General features: G+C 50.2%; 2 protein-coding genes across 2 annotated transcripts in view; both read right to left on the bottom strand.

Annotated features, from left to right (window-relative positions):
* Positions 1-27916, bottom strand: part of NUP188 (nucleoporin 188) — a 174411-nt gene that overhangs the window by 4078 nt on the left and 142417 nt on the right. The gene's annotated exons all lie outside the window — the stretch shown is intronic.
* On the bottom strand, positions 1158-25784 carry PTPA (protein phosphatase 2 phosphatase activator). The gene is made up of 10 exons (XM_063144831.1): positions 25684-25784; positions 20750-20850; positions 19471-19557; positions 17035-17160; positions 16210-16327; positions 15547-15646; positions 14534-14658; positions 13819-13919; positions 5123-5230; positions 1158-4469 (listed from the first exon to the last, which is right to left on the bottom strand). Exons 1-10 carry the CDS (start codon positions 25706-25708, stop codon positions 4395-4397), a joined length of 966 nt encoding a protein of 321 aa, XP_063000901.1. The 5' UTR covers positions 25709-25784; the 3' UTR covers positions 1158-4394.

Genomic DNA, 27916 nt, shown 5'->3' with positions numbered 1-27916 from the left:
GACAATGGAACGGTTCGTCAGCCCCTTGAAACAGCTGAGTGACTAGAAGCAGGAGCATCAATCCAGGCAAGATGGAGGCACGGTTAGCGGGGGATCTGTCTGCTCAGGGGAGCGCTGTCCATCCCGCTCTGGAGGGGATGGCACTCCCCGTAGAGGACGTTTGGTGATACTCATTGATCCATCTGGCAGGAGAGCAAAGGTGTGTTGAACCTCAGGCCCAGAGGTCAAATTTGGCCTGCCTGGAATCAGAATCCGCCCCTCTCAGATTCAGGGGATCCCTGCTTCCCTCCTTCACATCAGATTTTCAAGCTCTTACACATTTTCCCCCCATCCTAAAAGGTTGAAATGCCTTTACCAGCAGTGAAAGCTTTAAGCTGAAAACAGGCTCTGCCCTCCACTGGAATGCGCCCCCCGAGAATTTCTCTGGACATGGATTGGGCCCGCGGGCTGCAAGAGTTTCCTACTTTCAGTAACACAGGCTGCTTCAGTAACCACAGCAGAGGGACTTAATGCAGCAGACTGTCCGTGGGGGCTTCCAAGTGAGGCTTTTATCCTGCCCCCGGACGGCCTCATTCGTGGAATTTTACGCGGGGGGGGGGGGCGTATCCAGATGATGGCATCTTCTGCTCGAAACCCTCCCAGATTTTCCCACTGAAAACACCGTGTGTGTGTGTCTGTCTGTCTGTCTGTTACCCTGCATCTGTCTCTGTTTGCCTCTCTGTGTATGTATGAATTTGTGTTTGTGTGCGTGGGGGACTGTCTGTGTTTGGATCGGAGGGGGAATCTGACCTAGACTGTAGGTAAACAGATTCTTTCTTGGTTGCCTAACAGTGAGCCCTAGGTGGAGGATATGGACCTTTCCAAACGTCGTGTCAGTAACTAGCTTGGCCATCCTGCATGCTTCAGCCAGGAGCAGCGAATCCAAACCAAGGTTCCCCCAAGGAGCGAGACTGCAGGGCTGGGAAAGGGCCCTTTCAAGACCTCGGAGGACCACTCCAAGCCGGAAGAGGCAAGCACTACTTCAACCCCGGAAGGTGCTTTCTGAGAAGAAAGGAAGGGTCATGTTAAGACCCCGTATGCCAAGAATGTCTCGCCCTCCGATCTCAGCAGCTGACATGAACATCCATCCGTTTACGCTGAACAAACCGACGCAGGCATCAGGTGCAAAACGCAAACTTTTTCTTTTAATTGAAACCACAACGCTAAGGAAGCTGGGAGTCCCCCCGGAAAAGAGTATTGCGTGGAACGTTTACAGCCCCGAGGGATGCCGCGCGGCGATTCCAGGCCGAGGGGTACACATGCGCGGGGAACTATTTGTGACGAGAGAGTTGGACGAACGCGCTTGCTCTGGCAGCCAACCAAACTGCCCTCTAAATATTCCGCAGGTGAAACAAGCAAAGACGCCGGACTGATGGAAACGTCCCACATCTTCAACGAAATGAACCGAGGAGGCCTCGTTCTAGTTGCTGGGCCCGTCGATAGTCAACAGAGGTTATTAGGTCTGAATTAATAGCAAATTAAGCCTTCTCAAAGACTGAACAGCCAATCCAGGATGCAGGAGTCGAGGGGGTGTTCATCTCTCTATGCAAGCCGGCCTTATGAGTTTACATGCAGAAGCATCCATTCCCGTTCAAGGAGAGGAGAGCAGCTTGCAGCCCTCCAAACATTTTGGCTTACAAGTCCCAGTATTCCAGATGTTTGGCTACAGTGGCTAGAGCTAATAGGAGTTGCAGTCCCCTCGTTATCTCCGAGAGATCGGAGGCAGCAGGGGATTTGGCGAGCAACAGTTGAGGGGATTCCTCTCCCCGCCTCCTCACAAAGCCACCGCTAGCCTCTAGACCAGGAGGACAGGGCTTGGAGAGGGAGCCCACCCATGCAAACCCGTACCCACAAAAGCTACGATTCCCAGCCACGACCGTTACAAGAGGTTTCAAATATGGGAGAATACAGCCTCATCCTAAATCCAAGATGGAAAGTGAACCCAGATCAGCAGGTAAGGGAGGGGAGAGAGAGTATGTTCAACAGTTCGTATCTATCGATCCTTCCCGTTTGGCTCTGAAGATGTGAACGTAGGTCCCTCTTTCCCAAACAGTTGGCAGATTACTTGGGAATTCAGAAATGGAGGATGGAGCAGAAGAGAGGGTTTATCAGGGTCTCAAACTATTTCCAAAACAATTGGTCAATACTACAACATTCCATTCACACAGAAGTCTGTTCTGGTCAGAGTTCCAAAAGGAAAACGAGGGCCATACCAAGAAGGAGCGACTCTAAATGCTCAGAGGAAGTACACAGACACAAATATTTTCTGCGAAATGTAGCAGATCCCGGGTCCCCAAACGGGGCAACAGAGAGGCGGCGCTTTGTTAGGAGAAAAAGTGACAATTCAGAAGTATCCCTCAGTAAAATAAAGTTTAGCACACACAGATACACACAGACATCCCAGAGTTCACAGAAACTTTGCACGGTTGTGGGAAGTGGGCGATACTCAGGATGTTGGCTAAGCATTTGGTAGATCTTTGGCAACTGTTAGGCTAACAGTGGGGACACTTCCGGGGGGGGGGAGTGAAGTTTGGAGGCCAAGCCCCATCCCCCGGAGGTATTTTCTGCAGGCGCCTCAAGCTAAATTTGGCCCGCGGGCCAGACTTTCCCCTCCCCTGCGTTGAGGGTTGGTCATGCAAAACCCTCTCACAGCAGGCTGGCAGATCTTTCGAGCTATCGAGGGGACGCCCACCTGCGTTCTTGAACTCAGGAGGGTTATTGACCTCCCCTGTTCAACACGCCGAGCGTATGTTTAGACATTTAGTTTTAAGCTGGCTTGAAGGTCAGGCTGACTTCAGACATGTCCCGAAAAGAGTGGAGCCCCTGGTGAGAGGTACCCCATTTCCCTCTTCCTCAAACGACAAGCCCCAGGGCTCCCTGTTACGGGGCCGTGCGACTTAAAACAGATTGGAGGTCGGTTTGTGTGTGTGTGTGTATAGTGAGACTCGAGATTTCAGTCAAATTTCATTCCCACCAATGGAATGGATGTACTCGCTATAAAGACCACATGGCTTCCCCATCTAGCGTGCAACCTACAATGAAGCGTACATGTGAGGCTTGGATACTGTGGAGTTCTTCAAAAGGGCGTTTCGCATCATTTTATTTTCCCTGGCTGTGTAACGCAGCCAAGACTCCACCACCACCGCCACTGGGATGAGCCTCGGCACAGCCCTGATGCTGCTACGCAACGAGCCGGAAAAGGGGACGGTTTCCCGGAGATGGAAGAGGACCAGGCATGTGCACGCGCTGGTCATGCCCTGATTTCACGAACGAGAGCTGTTTTGTTCCCGTGCCTTAGCCGTCCGCACCTGGCGCCCTTTAACTACGTCGGACGACAACTCCCACCAGCTGGGAATGATAGGTGTTGCAGTCCGATGCCTCTGGAGGGCTGCAGGTTCAGGGAAAGGACGAATCCCCTGAGGCAAACAGCCTTGCGCAGAGCTGCTGTTACAGCAAAAGTATGTATTTGCCCCTCCACGTGAAGTTTCAAAGTGGGTTCCCTTGACTGAAGGATCCCACATGGAGGGAGGATTTCCCTTCCTCGGTCCTCAGCTCCCTCTACTCTGTAGATCAAGAGGCTCCGACTCCCTCTAACCGCTTGGCCCATGCTCCCCGGGAAACACCTCAGAGATACTGGCATTCTCTTAGCTTTGCTCCCACGTCCACGGTAAAAATCAGGAATAGCTACATCAGAGTAACAATTTCCCGAAAACTCGAACCCACCTAGACTTTCCTTGTTAATGACCCCTCCCCACCACAAAAGAAAAAAAAGAAAGAGAAAAAAATCTCCATTCTCTTCCAGTAGACTTCCTCAACCTAGTGCTCTCCAGGAGTTGGGTTGGGTTGATGGGAATTGCAGTCCAACGCATCCGGAGGACGCGAGGTTGGGGAAGGCGGCAGCAGACGGAGGCAAAAACCTCACACAATCCTACGGTTCGCCCCCTCAATTTAAAGCACGTGTATTTCCCCCAAATCAATATTACAGCAGAGCTTCCGTTTAAAAAATAAAAAGGAAAAGCACCCGAGGGTGCCAAAGAGGCCGGGACGAAGGACAGTTCGGCGCTGATTGTCGTGGTCCGGAGTCACGCTTGGTTCTTGCGTCTCGGGTCTTTTCTCCCCTTCCTAGCTGCAAGACCCCCTTCGGAAGGTCTCCTGGCCGCCTTCTCCTCCGGCCCGGCTGCGCTGCAAGGATGAACGGGGTTGGGGGAGGGGGGATCGTGTGCCCCCCGGACAGGCGTGGCGGCAGGGGCGGGAAGGGAGAAGAGGCGCTAGGACCGCCCCGCGCGCTCTCGCCGGCGCGTCGCCCACCCCGCCCCACCCCGCCTGGAAAAAATAAAAAAAAGGAAAGGACCTCCTTAAGACGCAGCAGGCTGGATGGGAAGCAGGCTGCCGAACTTGAAGTGTTGAATGACGGGAAACTTCTCCAGGCACTGAAAAGGAGGAGGAGGAGGAGGAGGAGGAAGAGGAAGAGAGCGGGCGTGAAAAGACTAAACAAAAATGAGGCACGTGTTGCAAGCCGAGCTGCAAAAAGGCAGGTTTAAGGGCGCAATCCTATGCAGATTTAGACAAGAAAAAAGGCTTACAGTTCCCAGCATCCCCCCAGCCAGCATCCCTCTTGAGGGGGGCCGCATCCACCCCCCTCAAGAGCTCCCCAGAGGGCCACGACACCTAGCTCCACACCCTTTCCCTTAACCACCAAGCGTTGGGTGGTTTTTCTGGCTATTGTACAGTCGTCGTCCCCCCCCCCCCCCCCACACACACACTCCTTTTCTAAAATGCCTCTGCTGAGACTTAGTTACCAGCAGTAAGAAGAGCTTTCAGCCAAAAGCGGCTGATGACAAGAAGGTGACAGGCCTCTCCCATGGTCAAACCCCAGCAACAAAGGTAGGCTCCCCCTGAGCCTGGAGGTGCCGTTTTACCATTACCCCCCCCCCACGCCCTGCAACAGAAAGACCCACCGGAATCCACCAGAGCATTCTTCTCCAACCCGATGCCCTCCGGACATGTTGGGACTGCAACTCATGGCAGCCTCCCCCCCTCCTGACACCCCCTCCCAGCCAAACATTCCTCTGCCTTTGCTCACCTCAGCTTTGTACATGCGGATGAGGCCTTGGTTCACTTTGGACCAGGAAGGGACTGCGCTGATGTTCCACAGCTGGTTGGAGTGCTCAGCGAACGGGCCCGTTTTCATCTGGAAGACAAGAGGAAAAAGGATGAGCCACAACGCCGGGTCTGACATCACCGGCAGGCCAACTTTGGGGCCCCTGTTGTGCGAGATACCGAGGCACCGGCAGGAGAGCGACGTGCAGAGACACACACACACCATTTCCCTGTGCCTGCAAGACTGCCTGGGATTGGCGCTCCCTGCGTCCAATTGGATAGTCATCTGGGTGGCGGCCGACGGCAGGTCAGCTAAGCGCGCTCCACCATGATGCCTCCGCCTGTCTGCGCGACAGACGTGCCGCCCAAACGAAAGCTTCCAGGTGGAAACCGGAAGTGAGAGCTGTTGGGGGCTCTGGCGTTTTTCAAGGTCTATGGGAAATATCGGGGGTCACCAACATTTGGGGGGTGTCAGTGGGGACATCCAGAATGTTGAGAGCGTCGGGGGGGCACTCTCACAAAATGGCTGCCACAAAGGGAGGGGAGGGGCCGGTCAGATGACGCTCCTTTCCTAGAAGGTGATGGGGTGAGACTAAAAGAAAAAGTCCCGAGGCAGAGGTGGGGTCCGAACTCCAAAACACAAATCCGCTCTTTGGAACCCACTCTTTGCAGGGCAGCCCTTGGCTTTGCAGCGAACTGAATTAATCAGAAAGCCAGGAGGGGCAGAGAGTCTGGTGGGGGCCAAGAGACGTGCCACACTGGAGGACACCCCACCACCACCCCAGACTTCGAATTAAAGACCAGGTTGTCCTTGAGGTAGCAATGGGCGGACGAGCCACGTTTGAGATCACAAGCACTCTCCAAACATTCCCTTGGTGCTCATCTCGCGCCCGATTCCCATTTGCAACCAGCGCTTGCTTTGCGCGAACAGGAATCTCGCGCAAATCGAGCAGCGGCCAAATGAGAGCTTTGCGCAAATCTCCTCCGAATTTGTGCGAATTTCCTAATCCACGCCCATTTTGTCCATAGATTAAAGCGAGGCTCTCATTTGGTCTACTTGGGAAATTTGCACGAATCAGGAAATTGGCGCAAATCGAAACAGGAATGGGGGCAAGACAAACACAAGAGCTCGTGTTCGATCATTTCCACAGAGACACGGTAGTGCTCGGGGCTTTGAATGGGGCACGCGCCCAAGTTTCGCGAACAAAAACGAAACCCTCAAGCGTCTGTCCGTCCGTCCCCCCTTGGAGCCCACGCTCATCCCAAGGGTGAGATCGGCTGCAGCTCTGCCTCTGAACATGTCGTTGTGTTTATTGATGAGACGCCGCCCTTGTTTTGCAAGGGGCTGCAAGCTGCCTTCAGTGGTGTGTGCGGTTTGAACAGAGAAATGTAGCAGCAGCAGCAGCAGCAGCAGCAGGAGCGCGTGAAATCCGAGGCAAACCCAGAGAACGAGATGCCGGGCACGCCCTTAGAATACAAGGCACTTCTCCGGGGAGGAGGGAAAAAATGCAACCAAACACGCTGGAGGACAAATTTCCATGACATCATAAACCGCAAGGCCGTAGCCCCGGCTAAAAAGGAACTCTGGGAAGACAAGGAACTTAAGACGGTGCAGGTTTTAAAATAGCTCACTTCCTCCTGCTGCTGCTGTCAAGATCCAGAACACAGAAAATGTTCACAGATGCCCCCGCCCCTAGCAAGAGGGGGAAACCAAGACAAAGCCCGGGTGAAAATATTTTGGAGAGATTGAGAGAGAGAGAGAGAGAGAGAGACGTGGTTGCCGTTGCGCCTCTTTAGTGGTGGTGGAGAGAGAGAAATAGCTCACAAGGTTAGAATCCGCTGATCTCAGAGCTGAAGCGTTGCAGATAACACACACACACACACCGAAGTTATGCTTTTCTGCCCATTTCAACAGCTGCAACGGATGTGAAGTTCTGCTTCCTGTCCGCGTTTTTGCAAGCCAGAAAAGGACTGGCAAACTCTGTCCCGGTGGGCTCCCCAACCCACTCTTCGGGGAGGGGGGGGAGGAGGCATTCACGCAAAACCAAAGAAATCAGCCAAAGAGAATCGAAACGTCTGTTTTCTTGTTGAAATGAAAAGCGATGCCGGCCTCCCACGATACGTCTCTACGGGGCTCGGAGACCTCGTGCACTCCAACGCAGCCAAAGACGAGAGAGAGAGGGAGAAATCAATGAAAATTAAAAGGCCGTGTGCCTTTGTATCGGGGGCATCTGGCAGGCTCGCTGTTCGATGACTGCAAGCACCTAGTCCTCAAGGACTGGAGAAAGTAGGTCATAGATAGGTGCTCACTCCTAGTTTCTCCTAGCATGGAGAAGGTTCCTGGCATCTGCAGTTAAAATGAACGACCAGGAGGTTTGCTTTGACGGAGACCCACAGAGAGATGCAATAAGCCAAGCAGACAGTTCAGAGCTAGATCAGCCTATTTTAGTATAAGGTGGTTTCAAACGGCTTAAAGTTTGAGACTCTGATACCTGAGGGAGCACCTTTGCCCTTACCGACCTGCCTGGTCACGGAGGTCATCAGAGGGCATGTTCCTGGTGGTTCCACATGGACCTATGGTCCGACTGGAGTTCACCAGGAGAAGAGCCTTCAGTGAGGTGGCCCCCTCTTTTCGGAACTCCCTGCCCCTAGAGGTCAGGCAGGTGCCAAAATTTCCAGCGCCCCCTAAAAACGTCGTCGTTTCAGGAAGCTTTCCTTGAGCGACCAGCCGCGGTTTTACCAGAACTCTGTTTCTTTCTTTTTTAAAAAATGCAATTTGTTACATGGTGTTTTTATTCTTACATCTTATCTGTTGTTCATTGCTCTAAAATCTTCGGGTGTGGAGCGATAGAGACATATTGTAAATAAAATAAAATAAATACAAGACATTTAAAAATGATAGGAAGGATAGCGATACTAATGGCGACCGTGCACTTTGAACTAAGTTTGAATATTGGCTAGTTTTCCTAGACGGACTGATTAGTTTGTTAGTTACTTACATTTATATCCAACCTTTCTTTCAAGAACCATTGATTATTATTATTTCTGTAAACCGCCCAGAGAGCCCTGGCTATGGGGGAGGTATATAAGTGAAATAAATAAATAAATAAATAATCGCTATTATCTTCATTATCATTATTCCACCTTTCCTCCTTCACAAAATCGTCTTCGTCCTCCTCCCCTTCCTCTCCATTTTTATCCTTGCAACAACCCTGTGAGGTAGGATAGGCTGAGAGTCAGTGACAGGCTCAAAGTCACCCAGTGAGCTTACATGGCCGTGTGAGGGATTCGAACCTAGACCTCCTATGTCTCAGTCCAGCACTCTAACCACTACACCACACTCCCGTGTTCTTTTAAGATGCTTCCAGGCAAGAGTCCAGACATTGATGTTGTCTTCCACGCCTCATGTGCGCGAATGAGCAAAACTCTCCGAATCCCACCTCGAAGCTCGTTCTGACTCAGGTCCGTTTATTGCCTTTCCGCCTCCCGGCCACGTTTTCCCAAAGGCTGGAATGCATTTTTAGAAAGTACACTTTTCTCTCTCTCTCCTCCATGTAGGGGTCCCCGACTTTGGAGAGGTCAGTGGGCACATTTGGAGTTGTGAGAATTGTGTTGTGGGCACTTTCACAAAATGGCTGCCACACAGGGCCCACCTCCCCGTTCATAAATTCGCTGCCGCGGTGGGCGCGGCCGGTCCCAAAACACTTCTTCCGCAGACGGCAAACGGGTGGGACCGAAAGGAAAGTCACTTGCCCAAAAGCCCAAGGCTGAAAGACGCCAAGAGACGGGTCTCCAATGGGCATCCCTCGGAGAACCCGGGGTTAAAGCATGTTTGTGTGCATTTTTCAAAGGCTTTTGTTGTTGTTCCACGAATCGCATCGCACATTCATAAACGTGCGGACTCGAACCACAGTTTGCCTTTGGGTCCGTGAGATGTGAACATCTAAGGTCCTCCTCCGGGTGCCAGCTCGGAGGGTGGCAACAAGAGAGAGGGCCTTCGCTGTGGTGGCCCCCCAACTGTGGAACAATCTCCCTGACGAGGCCCGCCTGGAGCCGACATTGTCATCTTTTCGGCGCCAGGTCAAGACTTTTCTTTTCTTCCAGGCATTTAGCAATATGTAATGACTGTGGGACTGTTTTTTGGCTCATTGTTTTTAAAGGTGTTATAGTGGTTTTAAATGTATGTGTATTTTGCGAGTTTTTGTGGTTTTTAATCTTTGTATATTGTTTTTAAGTGTTTTTATCTTATGTGAACCGCCCGGAGAGCTTCAGCTATGGGGCGGTATACAAATGCAAATAATAATAATAGGTTGAAAACAAACTGAAACACGGTTCTCGTCGGTCCCTCACCCGCCTACTAAGCACACCACCCTTCCCAGGTTGAAGTGGGACAGATTGCGCGTGGCATTCAAGGAGAGCGGCCTCTCCAATGGGCCGGTTACGACGCCAGGACCCTCACGCCCCCGAGACCTGGAAGCTGAACGGCATCCCGCTCGGAGGTGGGCACAGCTCTCGAAGCTGACATCTGCTCTAGCTGAAAATCTTGCTATTGTTTAGAACTGGGAACGAGGGAGGCGAGAAAGGAAAGAGGGAGGGGAGGGAGGGAGGGGCTGGAGGAGAGGGGGGGAACCCCAAACAAACCTTTGCTCATGCGAGCCACAAAGGGAGAAGAGAGAAGAAAGCGAACGAGCTGGAGAGGAAAGAGAGAGAGAGAGACGGAGCGAGACAACTGCAGTCCCGCAGTGACCCCAGGGGAACGGAGTGAGTCAGAGCAGCCATATTGAGCAGGAAATTACTCACAGACGCTGCGTTCCTGCCTCTCCGTTCCCAAGAGAATCAGCCTTTTGTAAATGGTTCCTCTGTCAGTTAAAAAAAGGAGGAGGAGGAGGAGGGGCGAAGGGGCAAAGCAGCTCAGCACCTTCCTGTCCGTTGCTTCCCTCCCAGCTGAAATCTGAACCCACCCGAACTCCAAATTTAGAAGCCAGGTTGAAACTGGGGGAAGCAAGTGAGGGTGAAGAGATCCAGGAGAAGAGAACAGGATTGCATTATTATTCTTTTTAAAAAGGCTTTTTAAAGGGACAGGAATCCAGCCGGGTTTCCTACACGCTCTGAATTCACACGTGGGAAGCAAACGTGCCTTCTGTTCCTACATTTGCACATGCAAGCCCCCCGACCCCGGTGGATTGAAAGAGGCGTCGTAAAGGGGCACTCTCTCAAAGCTTTGGCGGGGGGCCCGGCTTCGGAAACGAGGGACGAGCCGCCCGGAGGAGGCGGCGGCGGGAAACTCTCGCTAAACAAAGGAACAAAGCCGTGCTGAGAGAAGTAGGTCTTGCGTGGGAGGCTTTAGGGCTGAGCATCCGTGGAAGAAAGGAGCCGTGCAGGAACTGAAGGGGGAGAGCGGCCGAGCAACGTGGTGCCCGCCAGCTTGATGCCAGGAATTCTGGGAGTTGCGGTCCAACCATCTGGAGGGCACCAAGTTGGGGCAGGGTGAATCAGATAGTGAGATGCATTAAACAAGCCAACGAGAAACATTGGACACTCATGGGAGTAGAGGTCAAGATGGGCAAACCATTCCTGCACCATGCAGAATGGTGGAAATTTGGCACGCGCGGTCCAGGACAACCTGATTATTGGGGGGGGGGTGGAATTCTGAAAATGGGAGACGTTTTCAGACTTTCAAACACCACGACAAGAAGCCAACATTGCAGTGTAGTCCCACACGAAGATTGAGTTGACGGTTACATTTCCCCCAAATAACCAGCTTGGTCTGACAATCCCAACCGAGGGGTTTAACCTGATGGATTGGGTACGCTCACGTATCACTGGATGCCATCGGAGTTTGGGAGCAAATACCCATGGGGCATGTGTTGTGTGTAAGTTTTTTAATGATTCTTCTCTGGATCAAAGCAGGCAAAAATAGTTCCCTCGCTGCCATTTTGTTGTCGCTGTAATGCCAGAGCTCTGCCGCCAGGGGTCGGTCAAGCGCCGTTGGTGCTCGCGCACCTATCAAACGGCCCTCTACTGCCAGCTAGTGGCCAAGCACAGCAAAAGAAGAGTGAAGCCCACAAAGAAAGAAGCATCATAAAACTGCAGCTGCTGTAATCGGCTACAGGAGGCCATGACAAAGTTCCAGACTGTAACCACGACACACACACACACAAAAGCAGCGATCGTGGCATGGCGCAGGACAAATGCAGATTCGGAATGTCAGTAATCACGGCCCGCAGGGTGTGCGTGGAAGTAGGGATTATACATCACAATAATTCTTGGAGGCGATGTTTTCTGTAAGCCCAGTTTCCATAGACACTCGGGGTACCCGTGCCATCAACTGCTCGTTCAAGGGTAATAGGGTGTGAAGGGGGAGGAATATATTCCAGCACAGAAGATGGCATCCCACTAAAACCAGAAGTACACACGTTACAAGTGATCTCCCTTCTGTTGCTTTCCAGTGACGTTGCACTACAATTCCCAACTAGCACCACCAGCAGCCATGCCGTCTGGGAATTATGGGATCTGTAGTCCAACATATCTAGCTGGAATAGCCTAACACTACCTGGCACAGCACAGTCCATTGTGTAAAAGATTTCCCTTCCCAACGAGATTTTTTTGTATTAAGAGAAATATCTGAAATGCATTTTAATTTTTCCTTTGTTTTTGTTTTTTTTAATTAATGTGTCTCTCGTTCAGTCTTCGGCCCAGTTTCCCGAAACTGGGTATCAGCTTGCACGGGAGCAAACATCCCACCCGACTGACCGAGAGATTTTAAATCCAAACGCTTAGATCTGTTTCGAAAACTGCCGATGAGAAAATATTGTTCAGAATAGAACTGGTGCACTGGGAAAAAAAACCCAGCAGATGCATAAAACGGTTTGATGGCCACAAGGTGGCAGCGTGTGAGTGAGATTTGAAAGTTAAAGACACTAATCCTACTTTCCAACAGCCCTGATGGATACGTGGTTATTGCATTCGGCACGGTAGTTCACCTGACATGCAGAGCCTGATCTAGTCTTAAAAGACATCAACCCTCTCGCACATCCCAGGGTGGGTGGGGAGAAGGGTATATGCACACAGCACGAGAGGCACAGATGCAAAAAACCCAAAGGAAACAGGAAATGTATCCCAACCCTGAACTAAAACGTGATAAAATTATTGGGATAGGCAAACTGGTGAAGATTTTTTTAAAAAGACCATACAGAACTACCCGATAACATTACGCTAAAAACAAACATTAAAAGACAACAGAAAAAAATACAATGTTGTTGTGGTGTAATAGGGTGGGGTAGTGGTTAGAATGTTGGACTGGGAGTCGGGAGATCCGGGTTCTAGTCCCCAGTCAGCCATGAAACTCACTGGGTGACTTTGGGCTGGTCACAGGCTCTCAGCCCAACCTATCTCGCAGGGTTGTTGTTGGGAGGACAAAATGGAGAGGAGGAAGGGGAAGATTATGTATGCTGCCTTGATTTCCTAAAGGAGGGGAAAAGGCCGGATATAAATGTCATAAATAAATAAGTACTATCCACCAGTACTAGGAGTAACTGGTACCAAGCAAAACCAAACGACCTTGTCAGTGGACTACTACATAAAAATAGTCTAGTATGTAGAAAAGGTATATAAGAAAATAAAAATGCCAATACACACACACACATTTGTGATTGTAAAAACTTATTTGTATATATAAGGATCATGGACTGTAAAATGTGTAAGCATACCTAAGGATTTTTTTAATCTTCTTATATACCTCTTTACATACTAGATCATTTTTTATGTACTAGACCATTGGTGAAGACTTCAGGTTGAAGCGCAATGGCTTTTGCTTGGAACTGGTTACCCGCAAATTCAGGGAAAGACAGGGTAGTCTCCAGAGAAAGACATACAGTGGGACGGGGGCCTGGGATAAGAGATATCCTGGCTTAGATCTGAAGCCGCAAGGCAGCCTTGCACAAGTCACCCAGAATAAGTTGGGGAAGTAACAGAGGCCCGGTGGAAGAGTAGCCACTTTGCACACACAAGGTCACATGTTCAATCTTCAGCATCTCCAGGGAGGGCAGGGGAAAACCTTGGGGAGCTACTGCCAGCCAGTGTAGGCAATACTAGGCTAAATCAAGGACTGCACAATGTCTGCCCACCCACCGACCCCCAGCAAATCCAGCCCTCCCCAAATGGCCACACCCCCGTTTCTCCGACAACTGCGCGTTTGACGTTTTCCCGGCTTTTGATGAACATCCATGCACACTCCAACGTTTTCCCAACTGTCCAAGGAGCAACCGCCGTTGGCTCTGCAACTCCCACCCACTCAAACAGAGGCCAAAATTAAAGATCTGATATTCAACATACTTGATAAATGAGATACCAATGTGAAGATAACGGTCCCCATTTTAAAAAAATAATGTTTCCAAGAAAATTAGGCCATGTAATGGACTACATTCATCTTCTTTCTTAGCTTCTTCCTTAGCCTATCTTTGGGGTGATCTTTAGTTAATTAGCTTTGCAGTTGTTAAAATTAGGGTGGAATCCCACGGCCTTACAATATAAAAAGTAGCGACACATGAGGAAAAATGGATGAGGAGGGAGGAGGGATGGGGAAAAAACAGTAATAAAGGCGCAATCCTATGCACGTTTAGACAGGAGGGAAAAGTCCCACAAAGGAAAGAGAGAGGGAGGGAGAGGCTCCCTTCTCACCTCTGTAATGAACCGGATGCACTCGAGAAACATGTAGTCCTTATGGTTCTCGTTCACCACTTTCTCGTCCACAAAATGCCGAGGCTCCAGATTTGGATGATCTGAAAATAGAAGGCACATTTCAGAGGAGGGTTCTGACAGGTATCTGAGAACTTTGCGACGGCACCGTCTCAATGCTAAGCCACGGTTTATGTCAGGAGCGGGAAAACTCAGGGCTCCTCCAGAGGTCCACCAATGGCCACGCTTCCTTTGGCCCCAGTTCTTCACCAAAGAACTTCCCCAAAATTGAATTTAGCCCTCAGTCTATGCTAACCATGATTTTGCTGCTTTCAGATGAACAAACAAATCATGGCTTGTTTTCCCCAATTTGGGTTTGTTTCTCTCTCGCTCATCTAACCAACCTTCAGAACAGTTTCGTTGTCAGGCTGCTTCAGGGCACATACCAGGGTGAACAAGTCAGGAATAAGCCATGGTTCTGGGTTCAGACATCACAACAAGCCACGATTTAAACAAGCCAGACTTCATGAGACAACGTCAAACCACAGTTTCAATTTGTGGCTTATAGTTTGTTAACAAACCATCGTTTGTATGGGGGGAATGGGTTCAGACACATCGACAAGCCAGATTTCAACAAACCACACTATGGCTTTGAGTTGTGTGTGAACCAGGCCAGTGTGGTAAAGTAGGGGTTACTGGATCATGCACAACTGGTTACCTATCAGTTGTGAGCTGCCCCATATGAAGGGCAGGAACTGAAAGTCATCCAGACCCCAGACCCCTTGGCTCCCGGCTGGCTCCATTCGGTAGGTTTTCTGGAGTTTCCGCATGACTTCCAAGTACCTGAAACAGAAACAAAAAAACCCGAATATCAACATCACTGTGGTGGGACCGACCCGTTTACTGCCATTAACCAAACACGTGTCCCCCCAACAGAAGCAATTGGTATGCTCCGCCCATGGGATGATGCAAGGCTCCACATCGACTGGTCAGAAACAGCACCACCTTCTGGCTAGGAGGACCGAGGACTGGTGGATCGGGACGGGGATGACGGGAAGGACTGGTAGCATGGAGAAGATCAAAGGCACAACTGGCAGCATTTGGAAGCCAGACTGTCCCAGGGGGCGGGGTCTCAGGGGCCACATTCAAGTGGTGGTCAGGGCCAAAGGCAAAAGAGGCAGGGCACGAATACCAGCATGTTGTAGCATAAAGCTCTTCCCGCAGGACCGTAATTAAAGCTTTAGGAGAAGGATTGCAAACTTCTAAAATTGTTTGCGGGTAGGAGCTGCATAAACATCACTAAACCACCAAATGGTGGGCAGTTAGGGGAATGGGGCGGGGCCACAGGGGGAAAGAGGCGAGGTGTAAAAATAAAAAATTTAAATGTCGGCATATTGTAGAGTAAAGCTCTCGCTGACACAAATTAAGAGATGCATTTAAACCATTTAGGATTTTAGGAAAGGGCGAAAGTGAGCAAAAGGTGGGAGGCCATCGATCCGGTAGTTAGAGGAAAGGGGGTGGGGTTGGCAGAAGGGGGTGCGGCCGCCTTGGGTTCGCACCCCTGAAAGGTAGGCCACAGTACTCGTTGCCTACTGCCATGTGACGGCTTGAGTTTGTGGCCGTGGCAAGGCTTAACTCCAGGGACTCCCGTTCCAAGCAACCACGCGACGCCACACTCAGCAAGAAGGTCGCCGCTTCCGGCTCTTCCATCCCCCCCTCCCCTGGCTTCACCTGTTGAACACCTTGAAGACGATGGCCAGCTGGTCGTCCACCCGGAGAACGCCAATTTTGCAAAGGCAACAGAGGAAGGCGGCAAACGCTGCTTCGTGGCCTGAGACAAAAGCACCGGAGAACGCCCAGGTCAAAATCAAGACGTAGCGCCTCGAGAGCGTTTCGGAGGGGTCACGTGACACAGAAGGACGCAGGAGCCGAAGGAGAGCCCTGATGCTGGATCAGACCAAGGGTCCACCTAGTCCAGCTTTCTGTCCCCACAGTGGCCAACCAGAGTGCAGGACACGGAATAACGGGCTCAAGTTAAAGAAAGCCAGATTCCAGCTGGACATCAGGAAAAACTTCCTGACTGTTAGAGCAGTGCGACAATGGAACCCATGACCCAGGGAGGCTGTGGACTCTCCCACCCAAAAGGCCTTCAACAGGCAGCTGGACAACCATCTGTCAGGGATGCCTTAGCGTGGATTCCTGCCTTAAGCAGGGGGTTGGACTAGATGGCCTTGTGGGCCCCTTCCAACTCTGCTATTCTATGATTCTATGATTCTATGAATTACCGACAGGGGACCCCCCAGCAGGACGCGAGTGCAGCAGCACCCTCCCGCCAACGGTCCACAGCAACTGGCGCACGTAGGCATGCTGCCTCCGATACGGTCCGACAGGTACCTGTCCCGTAGTCGATGCGGGTGGAGTTCCCCACAGATTCCTTCAAGTACACGGCCACCTCGGGAACCGCTTCTGCCTGCTGCATCGGGACCACAGTGGCAACCAGGTTCTCCGCTCCCTAAGGGACAAGCCAGAGTCGGAACAGGGGGCCGGGCAGGAGTTCTCGGAGCAACTTGATTTCTGGACACTGTTACAGCACCAAGGACTGGACTGGTGCTGAATGCATCATGTAAAACAGCAAGCAGCAGCAGCAGCCAAAAACCTTCTGCCCTAGCTACAAAGCCAGGGCGGGGCATTGGAACCATGTGCGCCAGCGCTAAACTTGGAGAACCTTTTTGCCGGCTTGCAAGGGTAGAAAAAGAGCTAATTTCCCTTTCGTGCAGATTTTCATCTTTTCTTTCAACCTAATTAGGGAGAGGATTTATCAGTAAATGGGGGGCGTACGAACTTCTGCTACAATAAATCTGCCAGCCTGAAAAGATGCCGCAAGGTTTCCTCCTGCGTTGGCCATAGCGGGCGGTCGCCCCTCAAGACTAATTTACGATATGTCTCAACGCCAAGCAAAGCTACCAGCAGAATCATCTCTTGCTAGACTGTACCACTTCAGGCTGTCAATGGAAGTGGGGGGAGAAAATGGCAAGCCGGTGTGTTCCCCTGCATGCAGAAACATAGCATGTCAGGCTAAAATGAGTGGAGAAGCCTTTTTCCCTTCCAAGGTTGTACGAGAAGCGAACAAAAGCTTTCCTCTGTCCCTAAGAAACAGCACAGGAGCCTCCATCCAGAAAAGAATTTGGCAATCCCGTCCGGCCCTCCCGCTTCACTTACCTGGTCTAGTTTGGCGTACCACGTCCGGAAAGCTTTGTTCCCGAAACGTGAGGGCTGGTCCACCGGCGGGGTCTCGTCAATCCACTGATCCAGCGTGTTCAGGAGAGCCACCAGCTTTTCAATAGGCTGAAACGAGAGAAGGGGCAGCAGTTCACTCGGGTAGGCAAGCCCCACACAGGGGGGGGGGGGGGGAAACAGGTCAAGAGTCGTCCCCCCCCCCCGCCGGCCCCACACACACACCCCAAGCTGCGCTCGTCTGCAGATCCTGGCACCAAATTTATAAGATGTTCAGCTTTCCAAATATTTCTATTCCTGTTACAACAATAATAATACAAGGAAGGCTGGTAATATTTCTGTTATTGACCCTGTTCACACAGCATGCATGCTAAGCCATGGTGGTGAAGCATTTTCAGCTAAATGTTATGGCTTGCCGTGTCATGTGATCCATGGCTTTAGTGAATCATGCGAACCACTTCTAAACCATGACGACTACATAAACACGGTTGAAACAGGCTCACTAACCATTTGCTGCAAAAGGGTGAGCGGCCTCCCCATGGCTTAGCTCAGCCTTCCTCAACCTGGGGCGCTCCAGATGTGTTGGACTACAACTCCCAGAATGCCCCAGCCAGCTGGGGCATTCTGGGAGATGCAGTCCAACACATCTGGAGCGCCCCAGGTTGAGGAAGGCTGGCTCAGCGTGTCGTCTGAATGGGGTCCATTATTTCTATTGTCATTGCTTCTATTATTGCTGTTGGTTTGATTATCATTGTTGATGCTTCTATTATTATTATTATTTATTTATTTATTTATTTATATAGCACCATCAATGTACATGGTGCTGTACAGAGTAAAACAGTAAATAGCAAGACCCTGCCGCATAGGCTTACATTCTAATAATTTCCATTCTGTCTATTATTAATTCTATTCTTATTTCTAATCATCATCATGCTATTACTATTTCTTTTTCTTATTCACCGCTCGGATATTTTATCGGACGTGAAGCAATATATAAATCTTCCAACTGAATGACAAACAAAATCTTGTGTTTCATTCCAACGGCGCAGCGGCCGCCCACCGCGCTGTTTCCACCGCAGGTATCCCAGGAAGGCGGTTCCTCCTTGAAGGTAGAGGGGAAGGACACGGGCAGCTCTGACTTTGCCAGAGGCGTCGTTCCTGAGGAATCCTCTGGTCTCCCGGGCAAAAGCTCGATTTGTCAGCGGAAGGACGGGAAACTGCCGAGGCCAGCAACATTACCAGCCCTTGACTATTTACTGTTTTACTCTGTACAGCACCATGTACATTGATGGTGCTATATAAATAAATAAATAAATAATAATAATAATAATAATAATAATAATAATAATTGACGTATTACCCGAGGGGACGAGGAAGACGGGGAGGCGGCGCTGCACCGTCTCTGAGCCAGGAGCTTTTGACTCCGGTGCAGAGAACCCTGTCTAGGGCAGCTGTCCCCAGACCGCACCGGATGTGTGGGGCTATAACCCATCCCCTCTCACTAGCGATGCATTTCAACCTTTTAGAATAAGAAGAGCCATACTGGATCAGACCGAGGGTCCATCCAGTCCAGCACTCTGTCCACACAGTGGCCAACCAGCCATCGGCCAGGGATGAACAAGCAGGACATGGTGCAACAGCACCCTTATTATTATTATTATTATTATTATTATTATTATTATTATTTATTTATATAGCACCATCAATGTGTTGGAATGAAACACAAGATTTATATAGCACCCTTCCAGCCATGTTCCCCAGCAACTGGTGCACACAGGCTTACTGCCTCAAATACTGGAAGTAGCACACAGCCATCAGGGCTTACAGCCATGGAGGTCATGGGGTGACCTCGGGCAATGCCTCATTCTTGGCTTAGCCCACCTCGCAGGGTTGCTGGGTCGGAGTCAAGAGATTCATCCACTCGGCTCTAAACTTCAGAGAGGAAGGGCAGGGATCTCAGTAGGGAGGTGGTGGTCTCTCCCACACTAGGGGGTCTTCAAGAGGCAGGTGGACAACCCTCTGTCAGGGATGCTTTAGGGTGGATTCCTGCATTGAGCAGGGGGTTGGACTCGGTGGCCTTGTAGGCCCCTTCCAACTCTGCTGTTCTATGATTCTATGATCTCGAGGCCATCCATAAACGAGGATGTAGAAATGGCAAACAGGTACAGAATCCAGCAGCCACGGATCTTGCCCTTCTTTGGATTAATTAAAAGAAGAAACAAGTTCCTAGCTCTCAAGGCTGAGCAAACAGGGGAGATGGCCGAAGGAAGGGGAGGGAAGGGGGGTGCCAAAGTGGATTTGCAATGGTTGGGGAAGGGATGACGTTTCAGCGTCCCCACATGCACCTTTTTTTAGACGGGCTACAGAGTTCGGCTCAAGAAAACCAGGCTACAAAGAGGGGGGGGGACCCCCTTTGCCCACCTCCGAGACTTTGTAATCGCCCATCAGTTTCTTCCCCTTGATGCCTTCATTCAGCGTGAGGATAAAGCCAATGTAATCCGCATAAGCCTGTTGTGGGGAGAAAGACACAGACACACGCACAGCGTAAGGACGGGGCAACAGCCAAACCGTGGCACAGAATGCTCAGCCAACGTTTCTTCCATTGCCCCGTGCGTGGCAAGATCCAGGAGGGCGCGGCGTGAACCAGAGGAGGCGCTTAGAGGGGGGATAAGAGAAGCCTCAGCTGCGAGCGCTTCACAAGTGAAGGGGACCGTGACATCAGGGGACTAAAATGACCTTGCTGCACCCCTGAAATCGGACCAAATTGATGGATTGTCATCACATGAAAAGCGATTCCCGAGGGAAATGTGGAAAGCCAAATTTGTCCCTTCCTCCAGTCCCTGTCGGTCAAAAGCATTTCAGCGTTGCGGCCAGGCATGGAAAGCAGGGGATGAGATTTCCCCACACCTCACTTCAACCTGCACTACAGCAGTTCCAGCAGTAGATGGCGGGGAAAAGGGAAGCTGGCTTTCTCAGGCCAAGTTAGAAACGGTCACCCTGGCAGGCTAGCTTTCCACCTGTGGGGAGCGTGGGGAGGCGCATTTCATCATGCCAGCCCCCGCCTACAGTTCTGAGATGGGGCAGCCCAGGTGTGCGATCACCGGCTCAATGTAAAATCAGCGTCTGACTTGGGCCGTGCCAATTGTACCGGCCTCAGGAAATCCCAAACGAAGGATATTCTGCCCCGAGGAGATGGGAAAAGAAGCAGGGATCACGAGGTGAGCCCTCACTATCTAGCGCCCTCCCCCACAATTGCCATGAGAAGGGTGTCTGAAAAGACACCTTGCCCTGAGGGGACTGAAGAAACAGGTTAGGCTTGAACTCAAAGGAAGAGAAACTGGAGAAGAGAAGGCCATCCAAGGCCATCCAAGGAGAAGAAATCCAGGGCTACCCTGAGTACAACTGATATATTCCCCTCCATCAGCGAGCTGCACTGAGGGAGATGAGAAGATTCTGCTGAGACACTTATTTATTTATTCATTACATAAATAAATAATGTAATATTTACATTACAAAAAAACTTCCGGGTTTTTTTTTTTTTTCCTTTTCCCTCCTCATCCCTTTTTCCTTGTGTGCCGTGTCTTTTTAGATTACACGCCTGCAGGCAGGGACAGTTTGATTGCTGAAAGCCACTCTGAAAGCCTTTCAACTGAAAAGCGGGATAGAAATGCTTTGAATAAAGAAATAAAATATTCTGTACCTGAGAGCGTTTCCATTTCGCCATGTCAGGGACCATGTTGATTTCCTTTTTGGGGACCATGAAGTTCTGGCAGGGAGGAGGCGCTGCCTCCTCAGGGGGGTCTGGAAAACAGAGGAAGACGTCAAACCGTGAAGACCGAGAGGATCGGATCCTTGACCATCCCCAGCTGTGTGCATTTGTTTCTGGAGAAAATAGTTTCAAGGCGCAAGCCTCTGTATACTTAGGTAGAACAATGACCTACGATCCTATGCATGTTTAGACAGAAGGAAATCCTACAATCCTATGCATGTTTAGACAGAAAGAAGTCCTACAATGGAATATGGCTCCACTGGGCTGAATGAAGTGTGCAAAGGATGAAACTGATAAGGATATTGACAAGAGGGGAAATACGCCTCTGCAATCCTGTGCACTTGAACAAGAGATCCGCTTAATTATTATTTTTTAATTGATACTATTTGCTCAAATGTCAACGATCCCCACCCCAAAATAAAAACTTGTGCAAATTGCAGAGCCTGGAAAAAGAATATACGCAAAACGTTTCCAGAATCGGATCAAAAACGTCCGCTACGGTCCGCCATTGCTTCCCGAAATCGAAACGCTGCAGAATCCCGACCGTCTTAAACCAAACGGAATTCCCAGCGTTGCACACCTTTATCTATAGTCTCCTCCCAAGGGCTGTTTCTAGGGTGAGGCCTCCCCCAAATGTATTCCCCTGGGTCTATTCTACAGAGCCCTGAGCGCCTGCGAGGGCTAGCAGAAAGGATTTTTCTCAGCTTACTTGCCGCACAAGGGGTGGTTTTAAAAGGGGGAGATGGGGGGGTTAACTCACCGCTTCTCACATGCTGCAAAACACACACACACACAACCTCTCCCTGCACAACAATTAAACTTCATTTTCCTTCGGAATGATCTGGGGCAGGGTGTCCAGGGCACGCATACACACCCCAGGTGACCCCCTATCAGCACCTGAGCCCACCGAGGGCCAACGCCGGTCGCCGCAGAACCCTTTCACCTTATTTTTTAAAACATTTCACTGCCAGGGGGCCACCAACCAGCCATGTGCAGGGTCACAGACCCTGATTTTATTCTCTTCTTTAAACTTCCAAAATGTATTATACTTCCCTAGAATGAAACAGCCCTCCTTCCCAAGTCAATGCGTTCTTAGCAGAGGCAAACGCCATTTCATTCCTGTGAGGTCAAGACTGAAAATGCAGAACCGCACACTAAGAACTGGTGCCTGCAGTGCACATTTTCCCTTCTCCCTCCTCATCCCTTTTCCTTTTGTGCTGTGTCTTTTGGATTGTAAGCCCCGGGGGGGGGGGGGGGGCAGGGACTGTTTTATTGCTATTCTTTGCGAGAGCTGCTCTTTTTTCTGGTGAAAGGGTGGAAATAAATAAATAAACGCCCAGCATGCTGGCTGGGGGATGCTGGGAGTTGTAGTGGCCAGACGATTGGCTTTCATGGCCCTGCATGCGGAAAAGAGGCGCAGCCATTCATCTAACCCACCACGGCTCGTGTTCTTATGCTTTCCATCAGCAGCGCATGTGTGTGTGAGAGAGAGAGAGAAACAAACAGCACAAACGGAGAGTAACCCGCATATGCAGCAGAAAGGAACAGGGCCTGATGTAATGGCTCTCGGGCAGGGTGGGGGAGCTCAAGGTAAAGGCCCGCCCTCGCTTCAGAAAGACACCTTCACCACCGCGCCCACCTGGAGGGTGGCGCAACCTGCAGCACCCTCAGCCTGCAAAGTGGAGTCAGAGCTAGCAAGCACTGAAAAGTCCCCAGAGCCTTTTGGATGGGAGCCAGGAGAAAAATGCAATTTGCCAAGGCGCGGAGTCAGCAGGATTGGTCCTCCGCCACCTCCCCCACCCACCCCCCCACTAGGTACGCAGCTTGGTTCATTTTTCCTCATTAGTCAGAAAGGAGATAAGCGCCCCTGCGCATCTCTCAAAAGCGCACAGACCCTGCTGCCGCCACACACACACACGCGCGGAGGGAGGCTACCTTTCCCAGCTCTCAAGGATGAATGAGTGCGCACCGGCGTGTGCGGAGACGCGGAAGATCGAGGATCGCTGCCCCAAGGTGAACGCAGGCCCTTTGCCGTCAGCCAGAGTCGAAGCACCGTGGCAAGGAGAGGACGGATCGGAAACAGGAGAGGAATTTGCTCACCTCCAACCGAAGCCACGGCCAAACCCTCGATAATTTCTCCCAAAGTGTGCAGATTCAAAACCATCAAGGACATTTGTGTCTCTGTTCCTTTTCCATTCCAGATAATTTCACCCTGGGATAGGCACCATCACTGATCGATTTCTTGTAACATTTATCGCCTCCCATTTCCCCCCCAAGGCGGCTTACACGGCCCTCCTCCTCTCCATTTCATCCATGCAACAACCCTGCGAGGTAGGAGAAACGGCACCAGGCCCAAAGTCACCCAATGAGCTTCATGGCGGAGTGGGGACCGGAACCCAGGTCTCCCCAGTCCCAACACTCTCTCCACTACAGGGCCACTGCTCATGGGAGTTGCCGGCCAAAACGTATGGAACGCCACGAGTCGCTCATGCCCACACTGAACAGAATTACAAGTTCACACTGCAGAATTCTAGGGCCAGCTGGTTTCTCAGCAACCGCTGCTTTGAGAATGACATCCTTTGATCATGTGCTTTTCGCTGTCCAGACCTGGTGAAAATTTTCATTTCTTTCTTCACTGTTTACAATCTGACCCTGCACCCACATCACGGCCAAAGTGTTAAGAACTCACTTTGGGCATGTTTAGACGGGTGGGGGGAAGAGTCCTAGAACTCCATTTCTGCCTAAGCATGCATAGGATCACACCCTGAATTGTTTTTACAGAATTCACATTTTGGAACTGAATCTGAACTAGTTACCAACGGAAGTTGAAGTAGTAAGCTCTGGGTACCATTCTCCATATTTAATACCCCAGTTTTCTCCAAGAAACACAAAAGACCCACAAACAAATTTCTCCAAGTTTAGCTAGCAGAGATTCAAACTCCAGTCTCTCTGCTCTCTGCCACACGCACACACACACACACACACACACACACACACAATGCATTTCACAAACGTTATCTTGTCATCACCCCAACGCCAGCTCTGTAAGGTAGGGTGGCATTATTATTGTGAACTGCCCAGAGAGCTTCGGCTATTGGGCGGTATAAAAATGTAATAAATAAATAAAATAAAATAAATAAATCACCATATTTCAGATACTGGGTGGGTCAGAGGCCAAAACAGCGCAGCTGGCCAAAGATAGAACGGGCCACCTGGTTCCCGCGGAAGGCCCCCTTAGTTCGAGGCAATGAGGAAACTCTGATCTGAGATCTCATTAGATTTTAGACTATTTTAGAAAGAGACTTTCAAATCGCCACCCTGGAGTTTAGGAAATGCGCAACCTACCTCGCCACTGTGCCCCAAGGACAGAGCAAGAAGGATGCACCATAGCCATGCGCTTGCAGAACAAAGAGTTCAAGCAAGTGAGCCAAGAGACACGCAACAGGGAAACACAGGCCTATCCCAGGATTTTGCAGGGAACAGTTTGACTTCTTGCTAGAATAACACAAGCAGGCATTTTGATCTAAGCTGCCTCCAACCAGGCATCTTCTGTAGGTGTTGTATTTTTTAAAATAATTATATATGTACATTTCTTTTCCTAGGTTTAAAATGTATATGTTTTAAATTTTGTAAGGCTACCACCTTGAGGCTCAGTATTGGGCAAAAGGTAGGATAATAATAATAATAATAATAATAATAATAATAATAATAATAATAATAATAATAATAATTAAAAAAAACACCTCCCAGTATGGCTGGCTGGGGGATTCTGGGAGTTGTTGTCCAATGACCCTGGGGAGGCACCCGGTTGTGGGAAACCTGAATTCAACTGCTAGATCATAAATAGATTTTGGAGTTCCCTTCCCAAGGAGAGTGCAGGGCAACCAAGAAAATGAGATTTCAGTGCCTTACCTCAAAAATGGCTGACCCTGGTTCAAGGGCAGGGGCACCCAAAGGCCATCTAGGCCAACCCAAATATGGAGGTGTTGGCCTATTTGAAGCCCTATTCTGGAGTTTGCTAGCCACATCCAAAACTGGCCTTACGTAAGAGTAGAACCCACTGAAAGGAATGGGGTTCGGGTGGGGCTAACCTGAGTGAAAACCCCATGGAGGGAGCCTACCCCACAAAGAGCAAGCTAATGTCACCCACCAGGATCTCAGACCTACCATTATGGGATACATTTTTGTTCCTCCCCCTACCCCTTATATATGTCCTGTACACCACTTTGAAGAGCTTTGACCCTTAAAAGCGTCCTAAAAGTAATTTTAAATTCATTCATTAAATGAGCTTTTATATTGTATTTTGTACTATGGTTTTATACTGTTGTTTTATACTTAGAATGTTTTTTTTAATTTTTGTGAACCGCCCAGAGGGCTCCAGCTATTGGGCAGTATAGAAATGTAATAAATAAATAAATAAAATAAATTCCCCCCTCCTCTTTCCTGTAGCCAAAAAAGCACATGCACAAACACACACACACACCCAAAACCCTACACATTACGCATGAAAAGGTGACCCCCATATACACAGGCCCCAAACAAGACATACCCCCCCAAAAAAAATAGAGGGGGGGTCATGCTTGCAGGCCCAATTATGGGGGCACACACACACACCCCAATAAAAAAAGACACCCTCCATATCGGCCCCACTTTTCCTGGCACTGCTATTATGGGACACATTTCCCCTTCCTTATAACAACCCCCCTCCCCCTCCCCAGGCGTTAAGTGCGCGCCATGACACAGCACGACAACCCTGCAAGGTGGGCCGCCGTGGAAAGAGGCAGGGCTTCCCCTCCTCCTCCTCCCGCCGGGGCCGGGGGGTGCGGGGGTGGGGGGCTCCCCTCAGGGCCCTCAGGGCCTCCTACCCGGCTGCCGCTCGCTTTCTGCCATCTTCCCGGAGCCGTCGCCTTTCAACTCTTCACCACCTGACGGAAGATAATAACCGTCGGCCCGCCATCTTAGGCACGGGCACGGCCGGCTTTCCCCCAATGGGAGGGGAGAGCGAGACCGCGGCGGCCATCTTAGGGACGGGCATGGCGGCCCCTGCGCGCGACGTTGCGCGGCCATCTTGGGCGAGGGCAACACGGTTGCGTTCTTCTGACTCTAGACGCCGGTGCGGCCATGTCGATCGAGGGCAACGCCTTTTCCCCCCCCCCTTTTCTTTCTTTCTATAGACACAGACGTTAGAGTGACACGCGGGGTCGGATTAAGAGTCCTGTGTACGCGTTTGGGGTTTCCCTTCCTAGGAGGAAGAAATGCCCATAGAAATCAACGAGGCAATCCGGGATTTTAGGGCTTTTCAGAGATTTTAGGGATTTTATCTAATAGATTTGGAAGTATTCAACGCAAATAGATATAGTCCAGCCTTGTGTTGGACTACAAATCCCAGCATGCTACAGCCAGCCATGAATTGGGCATGACCCTGACCAGCCATGGGCTGGACTACAAAGCCCAGCATGCCCAGGCCAGAAATGTGTTGGACTACAAATCCCAGCATGCCCCAGCCTTCCAGGGTGGCTGAGGCGGTTAATGCATCTGGAGAGGGCCAGTTTTTTTTTTTTTAACTGCTTTAAAGTGCCACAAGATTACTTTAGGATTTTAGGGTAGCTGCGATGAAATAGCAGGGTTGGCAAGGCCTCTGACCTGCAATATTCAGACAGATCTACACTGCAGGACTGTCGTAAGCTCTCACTCATGGCCCCTCCTCACCCTGCAAATAGTGGGAATGATGGGATTTGCAGGCCAGTACATTTACAACAACTACTTTTACATTGCCATAATCTTGTTTTTTTGAGGCAGTGACAGACTTTGTATTTCTGGGCGCAAAGATTACTGCAGACGCTGACTGCAGCCAGGAAATCAGAAGACGTTTACTTCTTGGGAGGAGAGCAATGACAAATCTTGATAAAATAGTTAAGAGCAGAGACACCACACTGACAACAAAGGTCCGCATAGTTAAAGCAATGGTATTCCCCGTAGTAACCTATGGCTGCGAGAGCTGGACCATAAGGAAAGTTGAGGGAAGGAAGGTAGATGCTTTTGAACTGTGGTGTTGGAGGAAAATTCTGAGAGTGCCGTGGACTGCAAGAAGATCAAACCAGTCCATACTCCAGGAAATCAAGCCAGACTGCTCACTTGAGGGAATGGTATTAAAGGCAAAACTGAAGTACTTTGGCCACATAATGAGAAGACAGGACACCCTGGAGAAGAGGCTGATGCTAGGGAAAGTGGAAGGCAAAAGGAAGAGGGGCCGGCCAAGGGCAAGAGGGACGGATGATATTCTGGAGGGGACAGACTTGACCTTGGGGGAGCTGGGGGTGGCGACGGCCGACAGAAAGCTCTGGCGTGGGCTGGTCCATGAAGTCACGAAGAGTCGGAAACGACTGAACGCATAAACAACAAAACTTTTACATTGGAGTCTGCGCTGGCTATTTTAAAATTATTTAAAATTCACCTACCCACCCCAAAAACACACAATGATGCTTTCCAATCGTAGGTACGCTAAAATCCTGGCTCCCTCCACTGATTTCACCTCCATTTCAATAAGATGCTTAATCCAGATGATGAGCTGCATCACTCTACATTAATATCTCTAGTCTACTCCTTATACCTAATTTGCCCTTCTTTCCCACCCTCATGCGGCCATCTTGAGGAAGGGCAGCTTATTCCCTCACCCCTCTCTGGAAGCCTAAGGAGACAAGAAAGGTGTAGAATGACATGCGACTCAACACTTCAGGGATGACTTTAGGCTTGTTGTTCCATTTTAATTTCCAATGCAAGGTGTAAAAAAGTTTGCATCAGAGAGCTAATATCTAGAGCGACACTACTGCACCCATAGAGAAGCACAAGCAAAGGCCGCATTCCATTTCTAATGGAAATTCAAATAGTAGGTCGACTCTACATTCTTTCTCTCTCTCTCTTACAGAGTCAGCTGATTGGTCCTCCCTCTGCAGATGGAGTAGTATTGCATGTGTGAGCATAGAGCTAATAAAAATAGAGTACCTCAGCTTATTGTCTGGCGAAAGCATTTCAGAGTTCACTTTGAACACCATTTTTGGCCTTTCCCACATGCCTGGCAAGCGGGCATCTAAAAAAATG

The sequence above is a fragment of the Elgaria multicarinata genome, chromosome 19, assembly GCF_023053635.1.
Source record: "Elgaria multicarinata webbii isolate HBS135686 ecotype San Diego chromosome 19, rElgMul1.1.pri, whole genome shotgun sequence".
Lineage (NCBI taxonomy): Eukaryota > Metazoa > Chordata > Lepidosauria > Squamata > Anguidae > Elgaria > Elgaria multicarinata.
The sequence above is the reverse complement of the archived record's forward strand: the minus strand, read 5'-3'. Positions and strand labels throughout refer to the sequence as shown.

Bases quoted from the DNA above. Each gene is read 5' to 3' on its own strand.
- PTPA (XM_063144831.1), bottom strand. From the start codon at position 25,708: ATGGCAGAAAGCGAGCGGCAGCCGG. The intron at 16,328-17,034 runs GTAAGTGAAGCG...CTTGTCCCTTAG, and splicing joins GGTACGCCAAACTAGACCAG to GGAGCGGAGAACCTGGTTGC. The intron at 5,231-13,818 runs GTGAGAAGGGAG...CTTGTCTTCCAG, and splicing joins GCATCCGGTTCATTACAGAG to ATGAAAACGGGCCCGTTCGC.